The sequence below is a fragment of the Orcinus orca genome, chromosome 2, assembly GCF_937001465.1.
Source record: "Orcinus orca chromosome 2, mOrcOrc1.1, whole genome shotgun sequence".
Classification (NCBI taxonomy): domain Eukaryota; kingdom Metazoa; phylum Chordata; class Mammalia; order Artiodactyla; family Delphinidae; genus Orcinus; species Orcinus orca.
In genome coordinates, this window is record NC_064560.1 from 193294842 (window position 1) to 193315555 (window position 20714).

Here is a 20714-nt window from a genome sequence, read left to right on the forward strand (position 1 = left end):
TCTGAAAACCAGTCCTTCTCACCAACATCTACTCTATATTTCTATCTAAATAAAAAAGTTAGGCTAAATCTCTCCCTTACAGCCAGCCAGTTGACTAACCATCTCTCTACCCCCTGCTCTATTCATTCTCTCTCTATATATATTTTATGTTTCAGAATGTTTCTGAAAGCATTCAAGTTTAAAATAATTTATTATTTTCCAAGCACAAAGAAAAGGTTTCTCTTTCTAAGGAAAATGAACAAGAATCATAGTGTGCTAGTTTTCATTCTCATATAAAGAAGAGTTAACTTCTTACCCAAAGTTTCCTTTGAAAAAATGTAATTAGCCAAATACAGTTATTACACTGGAAGTTAATTACAGAATCCCTTATAAATGCCTCAGTGTATATTGTTGGCCTAGGGGATAATTCGAAATTACGGCACTTAAAGAATATACAGTTACAAGTGCAAGTCAACACTCATTTATTCTCCTCTATGCCAGGCACTCGATAGGTCCCTTCCCTTTAATGATAAAACATAACTTTGTCTTTGAGATGTTTAAGGACCAAACTTTAAGGTAAAAAATCAATTACATTCTGGGGTGGTGATAATGTTCTATTTCCTAACATAAGAGGTGGTTTTTATATAGGAGTATTTATTTCATGAAAATTCGATGAGCACTGAATATTTATGATTTGTGAACTTTTCACTATGTGTATTATATGTTAACATAAAGTAAAAAATAAATCAATAAATATACATCACAGCTCTCTTACCTGCTCATGCCAGCTAAACCCGGAAGGAAGCATTCTGTGCTGGAGAGTGGCTCCTTTCAGTCCCACAGCAATGAGAAATTCCTACAGAGCAACACGAAGAATTATATTTATCACCTACATAACCCTCTGGCTCAAAACTTGAAAAGTTTTTCTAAGAAAATAAATGTGTTACATTTATGCAATCATTTTTATTAACTAGTAATCAAATCAGCAGCAAGTATTTAATGGTATAAAAGTACAAAACACACACCTTTGTATTGGACTCTGATTTATCAGACAATATTTTAACTGCAACAGAGAGCATATTCAAAGTGTCTCCTCCAACACCATCTGAAGAAGCTCGACTGAGGCCATCTTCTTCAGAGGAATAAATAGTAGGTTCTAACCAATGTGGTCGGGTTGAACTGGGCAGTCGTGTTTCTGTAGAAGGAATTGCTCCATCTACTATGCCTATATCCACAATGAGGTGACAAGATAACAAAATGATTATTTGAAATTAATTCACGAACTTCTATAACTCAAAACAAAAATCCATGTACTTCCATTGAATATAACATACCCTGGAGGCAAAATGACCAAGAACCAGCTTGACATTAATAATTCATTCTCCTCTACTAATGTTGGTATAAGTGACTATCCAAGTTAAAAAAAAAAAAAATTTGAGATCTGAAATGCTAGAAAAGTTAAATTTAAATAGGAAAATCTAATAAACATTAAGAATGTGCAAATATCTCATTTCTATTCACAAAGTAACACAAGGAATGTGCTCAAAGAAGAGCAAATTCTGTATTTGTTACCAAAAGGAAACATCACTTAAGAGAAAATAAAGAATGTAAAGTCCCATCAACTGATCAATGTATACTAAGATATGGTATATCCATAAAATGGAATATTCCTTGGCAATAAAAAGGAATAAAACACTGATACATTTGGATTAACCTTGAAAACATCATGCCAAGATGCCAATCACTAAAGACCTTCTATTGTATGAAACCATGTATACGAAACAGCCAGAATATGTAAATCCATAGACACAGAGAGTAAATCAGTGGTTTCTTGAGGCCAGAGGGGACTGCAGGGCTCGGGGTCTATAGCTCAAAGATGCAGACTTCTTCTGAGGGGTTGATGAAAATGCTCTAAAGTTGACTATGATGATGGTTACACAACTCTATGGAATACTAAAAACCATTGAAATGTATATTTTAAATGGGTGAATTACACGGTATGTGAATTATATCTCAATATAAGTTGTTGCAAAAAAACCCATAAAGTCAACTTCTAATTTACAATAATTATTACCTTGCCAGTGGAATCAGAACACCCTACAGAAAATAATTTCTAATGTTCAGAGTTCTGTTCTCTGGGGGCAGGCTGAGCCAGGACACGCACCCAACGTTTGGGGGCTGGAGCAATACGTGGACGCCACGTCGGCCTTGTCACTGACCCCACCGGAACCCGGCCTGAGAGAAGCGTGAGTTGTGGGTTCCACATCTCGGGGCTATGGGGGTGACCGCGTAGAGAGGTGGAGGCAGCAGGGAAAATGACTTTGAGGAGGTGATGGTGAAATTGAAGTCAAGAAAATAAGGAGATAGCTTTGGGAAAAGCCAAGCAGAGACATTCCAAGTCAAGAACAGTTTGTGCCAAGGCCCTGAGAAAGCCGTGTGGATGAAAGGCTCTTGGTGCTGCAGCAAGGAGTCAGTGCTGTGGCTCTGAGGTGGGAGAGCCAACTTCAGGACACTGGTCCACAAGAGACCTCCCAGCTCCACATAATATCAAATGGAGAAAATCTCCCAGAGATCTCCATCTCAACACCAGAACCCAGCTTCACTCAACGACCAGCAAGCTACAGTGCTGGACACCCTATGCCAAACAACTAGCAAGACAGGAACACAACCCCACCCATTTGCAGAGAGGCTGCCTAAAATCATAATAAGTCCATACACACCCCAAACCACACCACCAGACGTGGACCTGCCCACCAGAAAGACAAGATCCAGCCTCTTCCACCAGAACACAGGCACTAGTACCCTCCACCAGGAAGCCTACACAACCCACTGAACCAACTTTAGCCACTGGGGACAGACACCAAAAACAACGGGAACTACGAACCTGCAGCCTGCAAAAAGAAGACCCCAAACACAGTAAGATAAGCAAAATGAGAACACAGAAAAACACACAGCAGATGAAGGAACAAGGTAAAAACCCACCAGGCCTAACAAATGAAGAGGAAATAGGCAGTCTACCTGAAAAAGAATTCAGAATAATGATAGTAAAGATGATCCAAAATCTTGGAAATAGAATAGACAAAATGCAAGAAACATTTAACAAGGACCTAGAAGAACTAAAGATGAAACAAGCAACGATGAACAACACAATAAATGAAATTTAAAATACTCTAGATGGGATCAATAGCAGAATAACTGAGGCAGAAGAACGGATAAGTGACCTGGAAGATAAAATAGTGGAAATAACTACTGCAGAGCAGAATAAAGAAAAAAGAATGAAAAGAACTGAGGACAGTCTCAGAGACCTCTGGGACAACATTAAATGCACCAACATTCGAATTATAGGGATTCCAGAAGAAGAGAAAAAGAAAGGAATTGAGAAAATATTGTAAGAGATTATAGTTGAAAACTTCCCTAATATGGGAAAGGAAATAGTTAATCAAGTCCAGGAAGCACAGAGAATCACATACAGGATAAATCCAAGGAGAAATATGCCAAGACACATATTAATAAAAGTGTCAAAAATTAAATACAAAGAAAACATATTAAAAGCAGCAAGGGAAAAACAACAAATAACACACAAGGGAATCCCCATAGGGTTAACAGCTGATCTTTCAGCAGAAACTCTGCAAGCCAGAAGGGACTGGCAGGACATATTTAAAGTGATGAAGGAGAAAAACCTGCAACAAAGATTACTCTACCCAGCAAGGATCTCATTCAGATTTGATGGAGAAATTAAAACCTTTACAGACAAGCAAAAGCTGAGGAAGTTCAGCACCACCAAACCAGCTCTACAACAACTGCTAAAGGAACTTCTCTAGGCAAGAAACACAAGAGAAGGAAAGGACCTACAATAACGACCCGAAACAATTAAGAAAATGGGAATAGGAACATACATATCGCTAATTACCTTAAATGTAAATGGACTAAATGCTCCCACCAAAAGACACAGATTGGCTGAATGGATACAAAAACAAGACCCATATATATGCTGTCTACAAGAGACCCACTTCAGACCTAGAGACACATACAGACTGAAAGTAAGGGGATAGAAAAAGATATTCCATGCAAATGGAAACCAAAAGAAAGCTGGAGTAGCAATTCTCATATCAGACAAAAGAGACTTTAAAATAAAGACTATTACAAGAGACAAAGAAGGAAACTACATAATGATCAAGGGATCGATCCAAGAAGAAGATATAACAATTGTAAATATTTATGCACCCAACATAGGAGCACCTCAATGCATAAGGCAAATACTAACAGCCATAAAAGGGGAAATCGACAGTAACACAATTATACTAGGGGACTTTAACACCCCACTTTCACCAATGGACAGGTCATCCAAAATGAAAATAAATAAGGAAACACAAGCTTTAAATGATACATTAAACAAGATGGACTTAATTGATATTTATAGGACATTCCATCCAAAAACAACAGAATACACATTTTTCTCAAGTGCTCATGGAACATTCTCCCGGATAGGTCATATCTTGGGTCACAAATCAAGCCTTGGTAAATTTAAGAAAATTGAAATTGTATCAAGTATCTTTTCCGACCACAATGCTATGAGACTAGATATCAATTACAGGAAAAGATCTGTAAAAAACACAAACACATGGAGGCTAAACAATACATTACTTAATAACGAAGTGATCACTGAAGAAATCAAAGAGGAAATTAAAAAATACCTAGAAACAAATGACAATGGAGACACGATGACCCAAAACCTATGGGATGCAGCACAAGCAGTTCTAAGAGGGAAGTTTATAGCAACACAACCCTATCTTAAGAAGCAGGAAACATCTTGAATAAACAACCTAACCTTGCACCTAAAGCAATTAGAGAGAGAAGAACAAAAACACCCCAAAGTTAGCAGAAGGAAAGAAATCATAAAGATCAGATCAAAAATAAATGAAAAAGAAATGAAGGAAACGAAAGCAAAGATCAATAAAACTAAAAGCTAGTTCTTTGAGAAGATAAACAAAATTGATAAACCATTAGCCAGACTCATCAAGAAAAATGGGAGAAGACTCAAATCAATGGAATTAGAAATGAAAAAGGAGAAGTAACAACTGACACTGCAGAAATACAAAAGATCATGAGAGATTACTACAAGCAACTCTATGCCAATAAAATGGACAACCTGGAAGAAATGGACAAATTCTTAGAAAGGCACAACCTGCCAAGACTGAATCAGGAAGAAATAGAAAATATGAACAGACCAATCACAAGCACTGAAATTGACACTGTGATTAAAAATCTTCCAACAAGCAAAAGCCCAGGACCAGAAGGCTTCACAGGCAAATTCTATCAAACATTTAGAGAAGAGCTAACACCTATCCTTCTCAAACTCTTCCAAAATATAGCAGAGGGAGGAACACTCCCAAACTCATTCTATGAGGCCACCATCACCTTGACAGCAAAACCAGACAAGGATGTCACAAAGAAAGAAAACTACAGGCCAATATCACTGATGAACATAGATGCAAAAATCCTCAACAAAATACTAGCAAACAGAATCCAACAGCACATTAAAAGAATCGTACACCATGATTAAGTGGGGTTTATTCCACGAATGCAAGGATTCTTCAAGATATGCAAATCAATCAACATGATACACCATATTAACAAACTGAAGGAGAAAAAACATATGATCATCTCAATAGATGCAGAGAAAGTTTTCGACAAAATTCAACACCCATTTATGATAAAAACCCTGCAGATGGGCTTCCCTGGTGGCGCAGTAGTTGAGAGTCTGCCTGCCGATGCAGGGGACACGGGTTCGGGCCCCGGTCAGGGAAGATCCCACATGCCGCGGAGCGGCTGGGCCCGTGAGCCATGGCTGCTGAGACTGCGCATCCGGAGCCTGTGCTCTACAACGGCAGAGGCCACAACAGTGAGAGGCCCGCATAATGAAAAAAACAAACAAACAAACAAGAAAAACCCGTCAGAAAGTAGGCATAGAGGGAACTTTCCTCAACATAATGAAGGCCATATATGACAAACCCACAGCCAACATCATCCTCAATGGTGAAAAACTGAAGGCATTTCCACTAAGATCAGGAACAAGACAAGGTTGCCCACTCTCACCACTCTTACTCAACATGGTTTTGGAAGTTTTAGCCACAGCAATCAGAGAAGAAAAGGAAATAAAAGGAATCCAAATCGGAAAAGAAGAAGTAAAGCTGTCACTGTTTGCAGATGACACGATACTATACATAGAGAATCCTAAAGATGCTACCAGAAAACTACTAGAGCTAATCAATGAACTTGGTAAAGTAGCAGGATACAAAACTAATGCACAGAAATCTCTGGCATTCCTATACACTAATGATGAAAACTCTGAAAGTGAAATCAAGGAAACACTCCCATTTACCACTGCAACAAAAAGAATAAAATATCTAGGAATAAACCTACCTAAGGACACAAAAGACCTGTATGCAGAAAATTATAAGACACTGATGAAAGAAATTAAAGATGATACAAATAGATGGAGAGATATACCATGTTCTTGGATTGGAAGAATCAACATTGTGAAAATGACTCTACTACCCAAAGCAATCTACAGATTCAATGCGATCCCTATCAAACTACCACTGGCATTTTTCACAGAACTAGAACAAAAAATTTCACAATTTGTATGGAAACACAAAAGACCCAGAATAGCCAAAGCAATCTTGAGAACAAAAAATGGAGCTGGAGTAATCAGGCTCCCTGACTTCAGACTATACTACAAAGCTACAGTAATCAAGACAGTATGGCACTGGCACAAAAACAGAAAGACAGATCAATGGAATAGGATAGAAAGCCCAGAGATAAACCCACGCACATATGGTCACCTTATCTTTGATAAAGGAGGTAGGAATGTACAGTGAAGAAAGGACAGCCTCTTCAATAAGTGGTGCTGGAAAAAGTGGACAGGTACATATAAAAGTATGAGATTAGATCACTCCCTAATAGCATACACAAAAATAAGCTCAAAATGGATTAAAGACCTAAATGTAAGGCCAGAAACTATCAAACTCTTAGAGGAAAACACAGGCAGAACACTCTATGACGTAAATCACAGCAAGATCCTTTTTGACCCACCTCCTAGAAAAATGGAAATAAAAACAAAAATAAACAAATGGGATCTAATGAAACTCCAAAGCTTTTGCACAGCAAAGGAAACCATAAACAAGACCAAAAGACAACCCTCAGAATGGGAGAAAATATTTGCAAATGAAGCAACTGACAAAGGATTAATCTCCAAAATTTACAAGCAGCTCATGCAGCTCAATAACAAAAAAACAAACAACCCAATCTTAAAATGGGCAGAAGACCTAAATAGATATTTCTCCAAAGAAGATATACAGACTGCCAACAAACACACGAAAGAATGCTCAACATCATTAATCATTAGAGAAATGCAAATCAAAACTACAATGAGATATCATGTCACACCAGTCAGAATGGCCATCATCAAAAAATCTACAAACAATAAATGCTGGAGAGGGTGTGGAGAAAAGGGAACACTCTTGCACTGCTGGTGGGAATGTGAATTGGTACAGCCACTATGGAGAACAGTATGGAGGTTCCTTAAAAATCTACAAATAGAACTACCATATGACCCAGCAATCCCACTACTGGGCATATACCCTGAGAAAACCATAATTCAAAAAGAGTCATGTACCAAAATGTTCATTGCAGCTCTATTTACAATAGCCAGGAGATGGAAACAACCTAAGTGTCCATCATCAGATGAATGGATAAAGAAGATGTGGCACATATATACAATGGAATATTACTCAGCCATAAAAAGAAACGAAATTGAGTTATTTGTAATGAGGTAGATGGACCTAGAGTCTGTCATACAGAGTGAAGTAAGTCAGAAAGAGAAAGACAAATACTGTATGCTAACACATATATGTGGAATTTAAGAAAAAAATATGTCATGAAGAATCTAGGGCTAAGACAGGAAGAAAGACAGAGACCTACTACAGAATGGACTTGAAGATATGGGGAGGGGGAAGGGTAAGCTGTGACAAAGTGAGAGAGTGTCATGGACATATATACACTATCAAAATAGATAGCTAGTGAGAAGCAGCCGCATAGCACAGGGAGATCAGCTCGGTGCTTTGTGACCACCTAGAGGGGTGGGATAGGGAGGGTGGGAGGGAGGGAGACGCAAGAGGGAAGAGATATGGGAACATATGTATATGTATAACTGATTCACTTTGTTATAAAGCAGAAACTAACACACCATTGTAAAGCAATTATACTCCAATAAAGATGTAAAAAAAAAAAAAAGAATTCTGTTCTCAGTAGATTTTCTTTATTAAGCAAAATTTAAACATGTCTAACCAGAAGTGAACAAAACACACATATTTAACATTTGTCCTACCTTTGTGATAGAGACTGAAACTGCTACAATGAAGGCAGATATAGTGCTTGTCATCAAAACCTTCATATTTTGTCACACAAAATAACGAACCACTGTTGAATTCTAACCAGAATTCACCATGCTTGTTTTCCAACAGATCTCCATTATCTTGCTAATAAGAAGATCAGAAAAAACAGAGAAGTCATTAATTAAAAACAGAAAAGTAAGAACGACCCTTGAGATGCTCCTCCTTGATTCAGGTTAGGAGGATCTCCCACACTGCAGCAAAGCAGTCTGATTCTTGAACCATCCAACATGGTGGTATTAAAAACTGCATAATTAAACACTAGGCCGGGCCTCTTCTGCCAAATGAACCTTGGTACTTCATCACCCTTTGGAATAGATAAATTGCTGTTACCACCTCAGGAGTGGGACCAGCACGTTTTCCAAAAGAAGGTCCGTGTAACGTTTGTCTTTTGATCTGCAACGAAAGCTAAATTTCCAAAGCTGCTGTCATTGTGGTGTGCCTCAGAAAACTGACCTTCATCATCAGTCACTGAAACAACCTCGAACTACCTCAACTATTGAATGCGTATATCATGCTAGATTTATAATAAGATGCACTTGAAAAATCACTTTGGATTTGTAAATCCTTACCTTTACATCTGTAAACACTGCCATTAATCCATGATTAATGCTCAGAAGAACTGAGAGAAAACTCTGCGAGTTCTTGTTCTGAGAGTCTAGTTTTTTCTTCCTACGAGAACGATAATTGGGATCAACAGTGGAAAAATACTGCAAAGTCTCCTCCTCAGATCCACTTTCCTCATCTATGAGAAATAAATTGCACAATTACAGCTGTTCTAACAGCTTATTAACACAAAACAGCATTCAACCTTGAACGTTATCACAAGAATATTTACTTATTTTACAACCTGTTTATTTTTACAAAGAATCTGGTATGACAATAAAAATGTACTGTCTTTCTCTTTACCATTGAACTTCAGACAATGAATATACTATAAAATAACACTTAATAACTCTTAAAAAATAGCTAGAAGTGGGAAAATACTGTAAATTACTAAAAGATATTATAAAATATAGTTATAAATGGAAAACACCAAAGAAACATTTTTAAATCCATCAATTTGAAAGGTTACTACTTTGTTTATTGATAAACCAGGCATTTTAATTCAGAAGAAATTTAAAATATATTACCATAGTGAACTGTAGATTTCAATGGACTAAAACTATCTTTGTTGAAGGTATTAATCAGTTGACTGGCTACTGAAAGCCCAATACCATATGAAATATTTTCAAATGTCTCTACTGGTGAAGGAGCTGTTGGTTCCCAGAGCAGCAAATCATTAAAGATCCTACAAAGACAAAAGTTGAAAAATAAATACATAACTCCTACTTCAACTGAAGGCAAACTAAAGAATATCCCTTTAAGAAATCACATGAATAATAAATTTTCCAAATGGTGAAATGGAATTTCTTTCAATGGAAAAATAACTGCTATGGCTATCAGGGCAGTGAGAAAGGAATCTGGACAATTAGATACCTAATTAGATATCCTCCTAGTTTCACCAGTGTTATATGCATCAAATTATATACATCTAAATGCACTTAAAGGAGGAGGTTTATTAAAAATAAAACCCATAAAGAACAAAAGGACTGTTCACGTCTATGAGAACACTCTATAAACTATAATAGATTATGCACTGTCTCATTTGACTCCCCTCAATCCTCTGGGGAAGCCAAGGCAGAATTATTATTCTCACTTTACACTTGGAAGAAACTGCATCATAAAGGTTAAGTGACCCGCCCAAGGTCACACAGCTAATTAGTGGGAGAAGTGGAACCAGAGCCCAGATTATGTCCAGCTCCCAATTCAGTTCTCTTCCATTACTCACTTTCTCTAGGGATATCTGCTTTTTCTTTCTTCCACAGAAAGCACAGCTTCGCTGGGAAGCTTGCATGAGATAAAGAAGCATACAGAACAGGGAATAAAGAGAGGAAACCCTTCTAACTAATGGAACAGACAAACAGCCAAGTCAATACTGGTGACCACTGGGGTGATACCTGTCAAGCTAGGCCACCACCGCATCCTAGTTTTTCAAAGAAGTATTTGTCACTTCTCAGATACCACCCCCCCACCACTCACCTCTATGTTGTCATGAAAACTGAGACTTTACAATGTTCTCTACAAAGATCTTTGTGAGGCTTGGACCCATAGCATATCCTTCTCATGCATAATGCAATCACTGCACCTATAACACTACTCCATTTTCTTGTTTCCCTTTCCTAGACTAAGACTTGTGTCTTAGTCATCTTTATATGTGCCTAGCACAGTGGCTGTCACACAGCAGGCTCTGAGGGTTTGAAGAAAGGACCAGTGGATGACTCACATGGAAGGACTGCCAAAAGCACAGACTCGTCATAAAGCCTAGTGTGAACACCAATCAAGGTGCCAAGCGATGATGTAGCCCTGGCCCCTTCCTGTGAGAAGCCACTTGTCTAGGAACTTCCCGGGCCAATTCCTGAGCTTCTGAGGGCCTAGAAAGTATAAACGAGGACTGAGTACTGTCACTCTCAGTAGATTGTAATCCCCACCCAAAAGGTCTCTTTTTGGAAGCATCACTGGATGAAGAATACCAGGGACACAGGGCAGATGCATGTCTCGCCTCAGACACACTGACAGCGATGCCCAGAACTGTGTGGTACTCATTTGGCTCGCTGCCTCTTGGGTGCATCACTCACAGAACAAAGAAACAAGAGTCTAGGACTTCCCTGGTGGCGCAGCGGTTAAGAATCTGCCTGCCAATACAGAGGACAAGTTCAAGCCCTGGTCTGGGAAGATCCCACATGCCGCGGAGCAATTAAGCCCACGAGCCACAACTACTGAGCCCGCGTGCCTAGAGCCCATGCTCTGCAACAAGAGAAGCCACAGCAATGAGAAACCCAAGCTCCACAACAAAGAGTAGCTCCCGCTCGCCACAACTAGAAAACGCCCGCACACAGCAACGAAGACCCAACACAGCCAAAAATAAATAAATTTATTGAAAAAAAAGAAACAAGAGTCTAAATCCAGATCTTAGTCTAAATTCCTATATGAATAAATAGTGAAAGTATAAAATGAAGAATTTTCTCAGGAAATTTTTCTTTACCTTATTCCCTCCAACCATTCTCTTATCTTCACAGGTTAAAGAGAAACTATTACTTTAAATAAAACCTGGAGTTCATGGTATATGACCTGCAAATATGTTTCATATGATTTTACTATTTTTCCTTATTTACATTTTGGTCTAAACACAGTCTTGATACCATAATACTATAAAACACTGAATGATGTTTCTAATATCAAGAAGAAAAAACACTTAAGATGTTTAAGGGCACATCACCATGATTCTGTGCCGATGAGCTTGAAACATTATAGAAGCTCAAAGATATCTGATTTAATAAAACCAGGTAGAATATTTTTTATATTCTATTCTAAAGGATTTTTGACATAGAAAAAAAATCTACCTGTACCTGAGACTATCTTTCTGAAAAGAGCCAGTTGATGAAGTAATAAACCAATATTTCAAATGTATGAAGTAAAGGCAGAATTGGTTATAATTCCTGCTCAGAAAGATACTTGTAAATTTTATGTATAATAAAGGGTATTATTAAGACATTTAGCAAAACATGAATGGGGTCTGAGGATTAGATGCTAATGTATAATATTAATTTTCTTGTTTTAATGGCTGAATTATGGTCATATAGAAGAATGTCCCTGTTTGTGAGAAATACACATTCAACTGCTCAAAGCTGAAGGGACATCAAGTCAGCAACTTACTCTCAAATGGTTCAGGGAAAAAACGTTCTTTGTACTGTACTTGCAACTTACCTATAAGTCTGAGAATGTCTGAAAATTAAAAGAAAAAAGTATGTATATGTATATATAGACCAAGCCAAACAGAGGGCAAAGAATTCACATGCTAACTTAGATATATGATTTATATGACCCACAGCCGGGGAACACTGCGGTATTTATATAAGTCTAGGGGCCTGAGACACAGAGCAGTGGGCAGGGTAAGAGAGAACAGAAACTCTCGTGAGCAACACCCCTGAACCAGCTCCCCAGATGAGCAGATGCTCTCCAGTTCCCTGATTTAAGCTACCCTGCCTGCCATACTGACTGACGTCCCCCACATGCCACCTGCTTGCTGCTGGTAGACAACTCCCTAGCCCACCTGAGAACTTCTGCTCCCACCAGCTGAATTATACGTTTTGTATAGTCACCACGGGTAAATCGTGCTTGGCCCCAAATCTGCTCATCCCAGCTGTATGTTATTGTAAGCACAGTTTAATTCAATCTTGTGCTAACTGATGACTTTTAAGTATATACACTGAAGTGAGAAAAAAATCTTAAAAACCTAGAAGGATTCTGCACTCAGACTGCTCTGAAACTATTTTTTCACTCCACTTCAAAGAAACTGAAACTGAGCATTGTAGACAAAGCCTTCTGGGTATACATTAAGCAAAAATTCTAACCAGTGGCTTGTAATCAAAAAAAGGCCCTGTCCTATATTTTAAAAAGAAGTGGTAAATGAACATACATTCATAAATGGAATGTTTAAGGTATGTTTTACTATTCTGATGTTGCAATCTAACCAATAGCCACCTGTTCAATCAATGCATAAGGAGAAAGAAATGGACGAAGCCCTTCTGACCTCTGGGATGGACCTTGAACTAGTAGTTTCATTTTGCTCAGTCTTAGCCTTGCACATTCGTTAGCTCTTGGTAGATATCCCTCAACTATAAAATAAGGAGAGCAGTCTAGAGATCAGTGGTTTCCTGTATAAATCCGAATCCTATTTGGTACCAAGTAAATCTACAGCAGAAACAACGGTCTGCAGTTTCTGAAGATTAACAAAAATTTCGATGACTTGTCTACAAGTGGGAAGCTAGCAATAACAGACACTAAGGACGTGTCTTTTTCCAGAAACCCACATGACCACCTTTCAGCTATGCCAGAGTGGGTAGGAATGATAACATTCTTACCTACTATTCGCCAGGCACTGTTCTCAGAACTTTCCCAAATGTTATATCATTTAATGCTCCAAACAACCCACTGAGGCCTGTACAAGTATCATCTCCAATTTATATGTGAGGAAATGGAGCTCACGGGGACTAGGTAAATCGTCCAAGATCTTCAGAGTCTATGACCTTTCTACTCTAGAATGCCATTTATTTCAACATATTTTCTTGGTATATATGTTTAAGGGTATTTAAATGTAATAAATTTAAGTTTTTATAGACAAGTTTATAAGTTAGAGTTTCTAATTCTAACAAGATGCTTTTTTTTTAGACTCTGAGAAGGGATGCTCCTTGTACAAAGACTCTAGGACTCTGACTTTACACCAGTATCTCTTGGCCCTCTATACAAGTATATCCCAACTCTTTTCATGTCATTATACACAAAGCGATACTTTCTCAGTACTCTGTGGTAAGGTGACAGAGGGCAACCAGCCAACCTAGGATGGAGGGAATACATCTCACACACAAGAAACCCAGTTACCAGACACACTGGTTAGGAAAATCTGCTATGACAATAGCTCATCATAACGGTAATAGGTCTATAATCAACACCATACAAAGTACACTGAAATAGTTGGTAATATTAAAACAAGGAAAGAAAAGGAGGAAGAGGGAAAACAAGGAGATAGGACAGTAGAGAGGCAGTTAGACAGGAAAGTTCGATCCCAAAGATTCAACTAAATGAGTTTAAACTCACCTATTATAAAGCTTCTCATAAAAGCTTTTATTAGGTAGTGTTATATGAATATTGGGTAATGTAAGTTCCAGCACATAGTGAGAATTGCTGATTGCTTTATCTTGAAACTCTGTCATTTCTACAGGGTCTCCTGGCATCACCATCTAAAACATAACAGTTTAGTGCCAAAAAAAGAAGAAAAAAAGCATCAAATAACCATTTTATATTTAAAACAGTAGTAGCATCTTCTTACCCGACCCATACGACTTGTATGTGGGCAAATAAATAAGCATGTGACTTTTAACCAAGGGAAAAAAATAGATATTATTCAATCTTGGAGCTAAAAATATGGCAAAAAACAGTATACAAAGTATGTTTTTAAAGAGAAAGCATTAAGAGCTATCTGATAGAGGGTAACTCCTTTGTTGCTTGCTCACACTGTTACTTTACCTGTTCATTTTCAAACATCACCCTACGAGAAGAGAAGGGAGACGGGGCTGGTCTTCTCAGATCACAAACGTCTTTCAGGGAATGAGCGCCTCCTTCCTCTTCTTCCTGGTAGTGGCCATCACTCTCTTCTGCTTCCTCAGCTGCTATTCTCTCCAAAATGGAATGCATGGCTGGTGGGTTTACTTTCAGTACAATTCTGATAGCAAAGACAATTTTAAAAATCAAGATCTAAGTGTAAACTGCAAAACTAACTTGTATACAAACTAATACAGGGCTTCCCTGGTGGCACAGTGGTTGAGAGTCCGCCTGCTGATGCAGGGGACACGGGTTCGTGCCCCGGTCCGGGAAGATCCCACATACCGCGGAGCGGCTGGGCCCGTGAGCCATGGCCGCTGAGCCTGCGCGTCCGGAGCCTGTGCTCCGCAACGGGAGAGGCCACAACAGTGAGAGGCCCGCGTACCGCAGAAACAAAAACAAACTAATAGAAAGCCCGCTGATTAAATCATTACTGATAGGCGTCAACTTCTCTACAAAGTCTAATTATATCTAATGCAACCCACTCCTGAGCATGCTGTAAACTTAAAAGTGTGGAATTGATGAAACAAGCAAATAAAAGAAGGGCATTAACATTTTATACTTGGATAACTGGAAAATCTGATCTTTTGAGAACAAAAGGGTTATTTTAAAATTTCATTACCAAACTTACTTACAAAACAGAAACAGACTCACAGACGTAGAAAACAAATTTATGGTTACCAAAGGGGTAAGGGGGTGGGGGAGAGATAAATAAGGAGTAGCAGATACACACTACTATATATAAAGTAGACAAACAACAAGATCCTACTGTATAGCAAAAGCAACTATATTCAATATCCTGTAATAAACCATAATGGAAAAGAATATGATAAAGAATATGTGTGTCTGTGTGTGTGTATGTGTAATATATATATATATATATACACATATACACATACATATATATATGTATCTCTGAATCACTTTGCCATACACCAGAAACTAACACAGTATTGTAAATCAACTATACATCAGTTAAACAAAATTTTTTTTTAAATTTCATTAACAGCGAGCAAATTTTACCTAAGAATTCTATTTATTATCATTACACCAAATCCTTCTACATTCCAGCTGTTCGGCTATTATGAAATACTTGCATACCTAAGAAACCTCATGCTATATAAATTGTCCAAATGGAAGAAGGAGAGTTTGATTAGAGAATATTTTCAGAACTGCAACAACAAAGTAATCTTTTCCTTTAGGAATTTCAATAATAAAAGACTTGTGTTATTGGTGGTGTTTTGTAGCTACAAACTCAAAATATCAAGAGCTAACAGCCTTTGATGACATTAGCTTCTGCCCCAGAGTAATGCCAGTCCTTTCCTAATTCTCTGCAGCATGTCACTAGCACAAGGCTTTGTAGCCTCCTCTTTATCCCACCAGCCTGCCGTCATGATGAGACATGGCACGCTCAAACAAAACAGCTGTGTAGCATCTATAATAGCTTTCTTTTTCCTAAGAAGGTATTGCCAGTTGGTTCTAGTTATAAACTAAAACAACTGTTTCCTAATTTACAGATATCCTAATGTAAACTGTGCTTTCAAATTACTTAATTGAAGTAGATTCGTTTCTTATGATGAAAACTCCTGCTCATGATCAGCTGTGTGCCGACCAGGCCTGTCCTAGGAGTCTGATAGGTCAGACACATAGGGTACGGGGGTGTAAAAGAAGGCAGGTAGAAAGTGGCACAAGAAAGATCACTTTAATTCTTAAGAGAGGATTCATGAACTCAGTTTTCAATATAATAAAGGATCATTATTTTGGGTAAACTAAGTTCTTTTAAATGTAATCCAAGGGACTTCCCTGGTGGCACAGTGGTTAAGAATTTGTCTGACAATGCAGGGGACATGGGTTCAGAGCCCTGGTCTGGTAAGATCCCACATGCCGTGGAGCAACTAAGCCCGTGTACCACAACTACTGAGCCTGTGCTCTGGAGCCCGTGAGCCACAACTACTGAGCCCACGTGCCGCAACTAATGAAGGCCACGCGCCTACAGCCCGTGCTCCACAACAAGAGAAGCCACCGCAATCAGAAGCCTGTGCACCGCAACGAAGAGTAGCCCTCGCTCGCCGCATCTAGAGAAAGGCCGCGCGCAGCAACAAAAACCCAACGCAGCCAAAAAACAAATAAATAAATTTTTAAAAAGAGAAAAAAAAAAGTAATCCAAGCCCACTATCAGGCTAATTTAAAGAATGATTTCTCCTGCCCAAGAAATCCTGAAGCAGTGGTTCTCTAAATCCAACTGCACATTGGTATCACCTACTGTAGTTTCATTTTTTTAATTGCAGTATAGTTGATTTACAATGTTGTGTTAATTTACAGCAAAGTGATTCAGTTATACATATACATGTATATATATATATTCTTGTTCATATTCTTTTCCACTATGGTTTATCACGGGATATTGAATATAGTTCCCTGTGCTATACAGTAGGCCCTTGTTGCTTATTCATTCTATATATAATAGTTTGCATCCGCTAATCCCAAACTCCCATTCCATCCCTCCCCCATCCCACCTCCCCCTTATCAACCACAAGTCTGTTCTCTATGTCAGTGAGTCTATTTCTGTTTCCTAGTTAAGTTCATTTGTGTCATATTTTAGATTCCACATATAAATGATATCATTGGTATGTCCTTCTCTTTCTGACTCACTTCACTTAGTATGATAATCTCTAGTTCCATCCATGTTGCTGCAAATGGCATTATTTCATTCTTTTTTATGGCTGGGAAGTATTCCATTGTATATATGCTCCACATCTTCTTTATCCATTCATCTGTCAGTGTACATTGAGGTTGTTTCCATGTCTTGGCTATTGTGAATAGTGCTGCTATGAACATATCACCTGGTGTATTTTTAAACTGTACTGATGCCCAGGTTCTATCTCAGAATCTCAACGTGGGGCGCAAGAATCAGTGCTTTGTAAAAGCTCCCCAGATTTGAAAATACTTTCCTAAAACAATCACTGACTATAAAATTCATCTGAAAATTAACCAAATGGTGCTGTATGATACCACTTGTACTAAAGCCCTTTTCAAAAATGAACTATTTTTAGAATGGTTATGATTCTTTTGTCCATCTAATTAGGCTAAGTAACTTGAGGCCGGAGAACACATTTTATATGTCCATCTCTGTCAGTATCTCACAGGCACCTCTGATAAAGTAGTACATATTTTTTATTTAATTTTTCCATCTTCCTCGGGGTTTTCTCATCAAGGCTGGATATTTTTAGCTTAAATTTAATAGCCAAAATGTCAGTCAAAAAAGCTATAGCAACTTGTTTCTGAAAGGAAAGTCTCATTAAATGTATGTATCATGTCCATTTGCTTACTCACCGCGGCCAGTCAAAGTCATCTGATGACACTGTGTCTCCATCTCCTCCACTAGTCACGTGGAAAAAATTAATGGATGGTTCTCCTTTATCCTCCTGGAATGACCCTAATAAAACAAGACTGATTCATGGAGATGCACTTCTTCTCCAACACTAAGAGAAAAGATACTTTCCTCCTTCGAGGAGCAAAGATCCTCTAAATCAGGGACATAATGCAGTGTTAAGTTCTACAACATGTATTCATTTATTCCTGCTGCACGTGTACACGTGGGGAGACAGGATAAGCAGATAAATTAAATTAAATGCTCTTTTCTGCTCAAACTCAAATTCTTAGGTATGAATGTTTAATGTGTACGGTGCATAATCATAACATATTAAATATAAGGGACTTCCCTGGCAGTCCAGTGGTTAAGACTCTGTTCTCCCAATGCAGGGGGCAAGGTTCAATCCCTGGTCAGGGAACTAAGATCCCGCATGGCACGGCCAAATAAATAAATAAGCATAACATATTAAATATAGTAGTTACCACTTACTGAGTGCCACTTAGTGATTATTCTTCATAAAAGTTTATGCAGTTAGTCTAGGAACAGATTTTTTTAATGTAGTTATTTTAAGAAATAACTACATTTCTTAAATGTCTATTTTGTACCAAGCACTGTAAGAATTACTTCTTCACAATAACCCCATATATGTTTTTTCATTCCATTTTACAAAGAATGACTTTCCACCAGAATAATGAGTTTCTTATCACTAGAGATAAGGGAAGATTCCAGATAACCCCTAAAGGCCTTTCCATGAAATCATAACTGGCAAGTCAATTTTAAATACCTCTAATGATATGTAAAACTCAGAGAAAACAAGGGAAGGAAAACTGCAGCCTACAGAGAAGGAGGCGAGCAGAAAGAGGAGGAGAGGGTTACTTAAAACAGATTTTACAAAGAAAAGTCACTATTAGTATGATGGTTGAAAGCTCAAGCTCTAGTGTCAGACTTGGGTTTGAATCTTGATTCCACCATTTATTACTACATTGACCTTGGGACGTACCTCTTCGGAAGTCGACAGATTCCTCACTTATAAATGATAAAAATAATTGGAAATAATAAGCCTACCGTAACTATGATGATTAAAGGAAACAAGATAATGTGTGTGAAGTGCTCAGCACACAGCAAACATAGAGTGGCACTCAATAAATTTTGGCTACTATTAGCCCTACAACAAGTAAGTAGTAGGTGGTATTAAAATGTAGGCTAAAGCACTATATTCTCAAAGTGAATAAATCATCACGCATTGTAGTTTCTTTTCAAAAACTGACAGATATCACGTTTGCATACAATATTAGAAAAAAGCTGTTACACCTGCTTTCTAACATATGTTCTTTAATTTTATTGTATTGGGGGGCTGTCATATACTTTTCTTAATGTAAGTTTCAGTAGCAGTTGTTAGTTTCTAGTCTGGCTCTTTTACAGGCATGGTCAATCTTACCAACTAGTTCTCTAAAGGTAAGTTCCAATTTAACTTGTTCAGGGGTTGATCCTCCTAGGAATTCAGTCTTAAATTCTAGATCTGTGAATGTTAAATGAAGAATCTCCTTCTGAAGTGACTTCTTAAACCATGGTCCTCTCTCTTGATCTGAGCGAAGATCAGGTATTGGGAAGCGAACAGAAAGGTTTAATACTGGCGTGGCAACTTGTACTGATATCCGACAATTTGCAGGATTATGTGAATCATCTAGAAATACTTCAGTGAAAGCTTTGTGCTAAAACACAAAACAACAAAAATATGCCAAAATGTTAAATTAAGCAAATAAACATAAATGACACTAGTATTCAACATTACAATATACATAATCACTATTTCCTCATTCAGGATAATGTATTAACACACAATTCATATTAACTATCATATTAATTTAGTGTAATGAAATTTTGTAATGCAACAGCTACTGACAAAAGTCAAAACTACTGGCAAAAGTTAAATCATCACATAAAAAAATTAATTAAAATAAAAACTGAACCAAAGTGAAGACACAGGTGCTATACATGTATATGTATCTTACTACAGACTATAAAGAATAATGTGTAAATTAGCTTATCAACAATCTCAATATGGTTAAAAATCACTATAGTACCCAGCATTCAATTTGAAGGATTTATCCACCAACATGCTACTTAAAGACTTCAGTGTGAAATCCCATGTATTATGCCAAATGCAAAGGCCCATCCCTGACTCATCTTTGTATTTCCAGGACTAAGCCCAGGCCTGGCACATCACAGGTTCTAAATAAATATTCCCTAAATGACTCACTCTGAGTTCCCCCCTAATTGGCTCACTCTGAGCTCCCATCCAACCCAAGGGTATGATGCCATCAAATGACTCTTAGAAACCAAAACACGTATGCACCAGTTACTTAAAGCCACATTATAATAAAAGGGTCAAAGAACATGCCCTTCAGATAAAAGTCTATTTCTATTTTTTCTCTAAAATGAATTAAAACTTATGAAGCTTTAGTCCAGCGTACAGTGTAGGTGATAACAATCCTCAATTTCGCGGATCAGTCTCTAACCACCTAGATTAGAAAGTTCCATTTTTATGCTAAGACTTGGATCCTGTTTTTTCTCTCCCTTATTTGACTTTCTAATACTAACCCCCACTCTCAGCAAAAACTGCTCAAGAGATAAAATCATCATCCCAGTACATCTATGGCTAACAGCAAATATAAACACTTGCCCCACAGAACTTAATATAGCAATTG

At 37.9% G+C, this 20714-nt stretch overlaps 1 protein-coding gene across 6 annotated transcripts in view; it reads right to left on the reverse strand.

The window, feature by feature from the left end:
- The window catches only part of ATG2B (autophagy related 2B), a 78582-nt gene that overhangs the window by 32812 nt on the left and 25056 nt on the right, over positions 1–20714 (reverse strand). For all 6 annotated transcript variants that reach the window (XR_007475288.1, XM_004262376.3, XM_033419699.2 and 3 more), the window contains 9 exons: positions 19445–19718; positions 17967–18069; positions 14559–14754; positions 14130–14272; positions 9566–9723; positions 9005–9177; positions 8369–8519; positions 1005–1204; positions 755–835 (listed from right to left, as the gene is read on the reverse strand). Coding sequence is in view for 5 of the 6 variants with exons in the window: in XM_004262376.3 (XP_004262424.1) it covers positions 755–835; positions 1005–1204; positions 8369–8519; positions 9005–9177; positions 9566–9723; positions 14130–14272; positions 14559–14754; positions 17967–18069; positions 19445–19718 (1479 nt within the window). In the remaining variant the exon portion in view is untranslated. The remainder of the gene's footprint in view (positions 1–754; positions 836–1004; positions 1205–8368; positions 8520–9004; positions 9178–9565; positions 9724–14129; positions 14273–14558; positions 14755–17966; positions 18070–19444; positions 19719–20714) is intronic.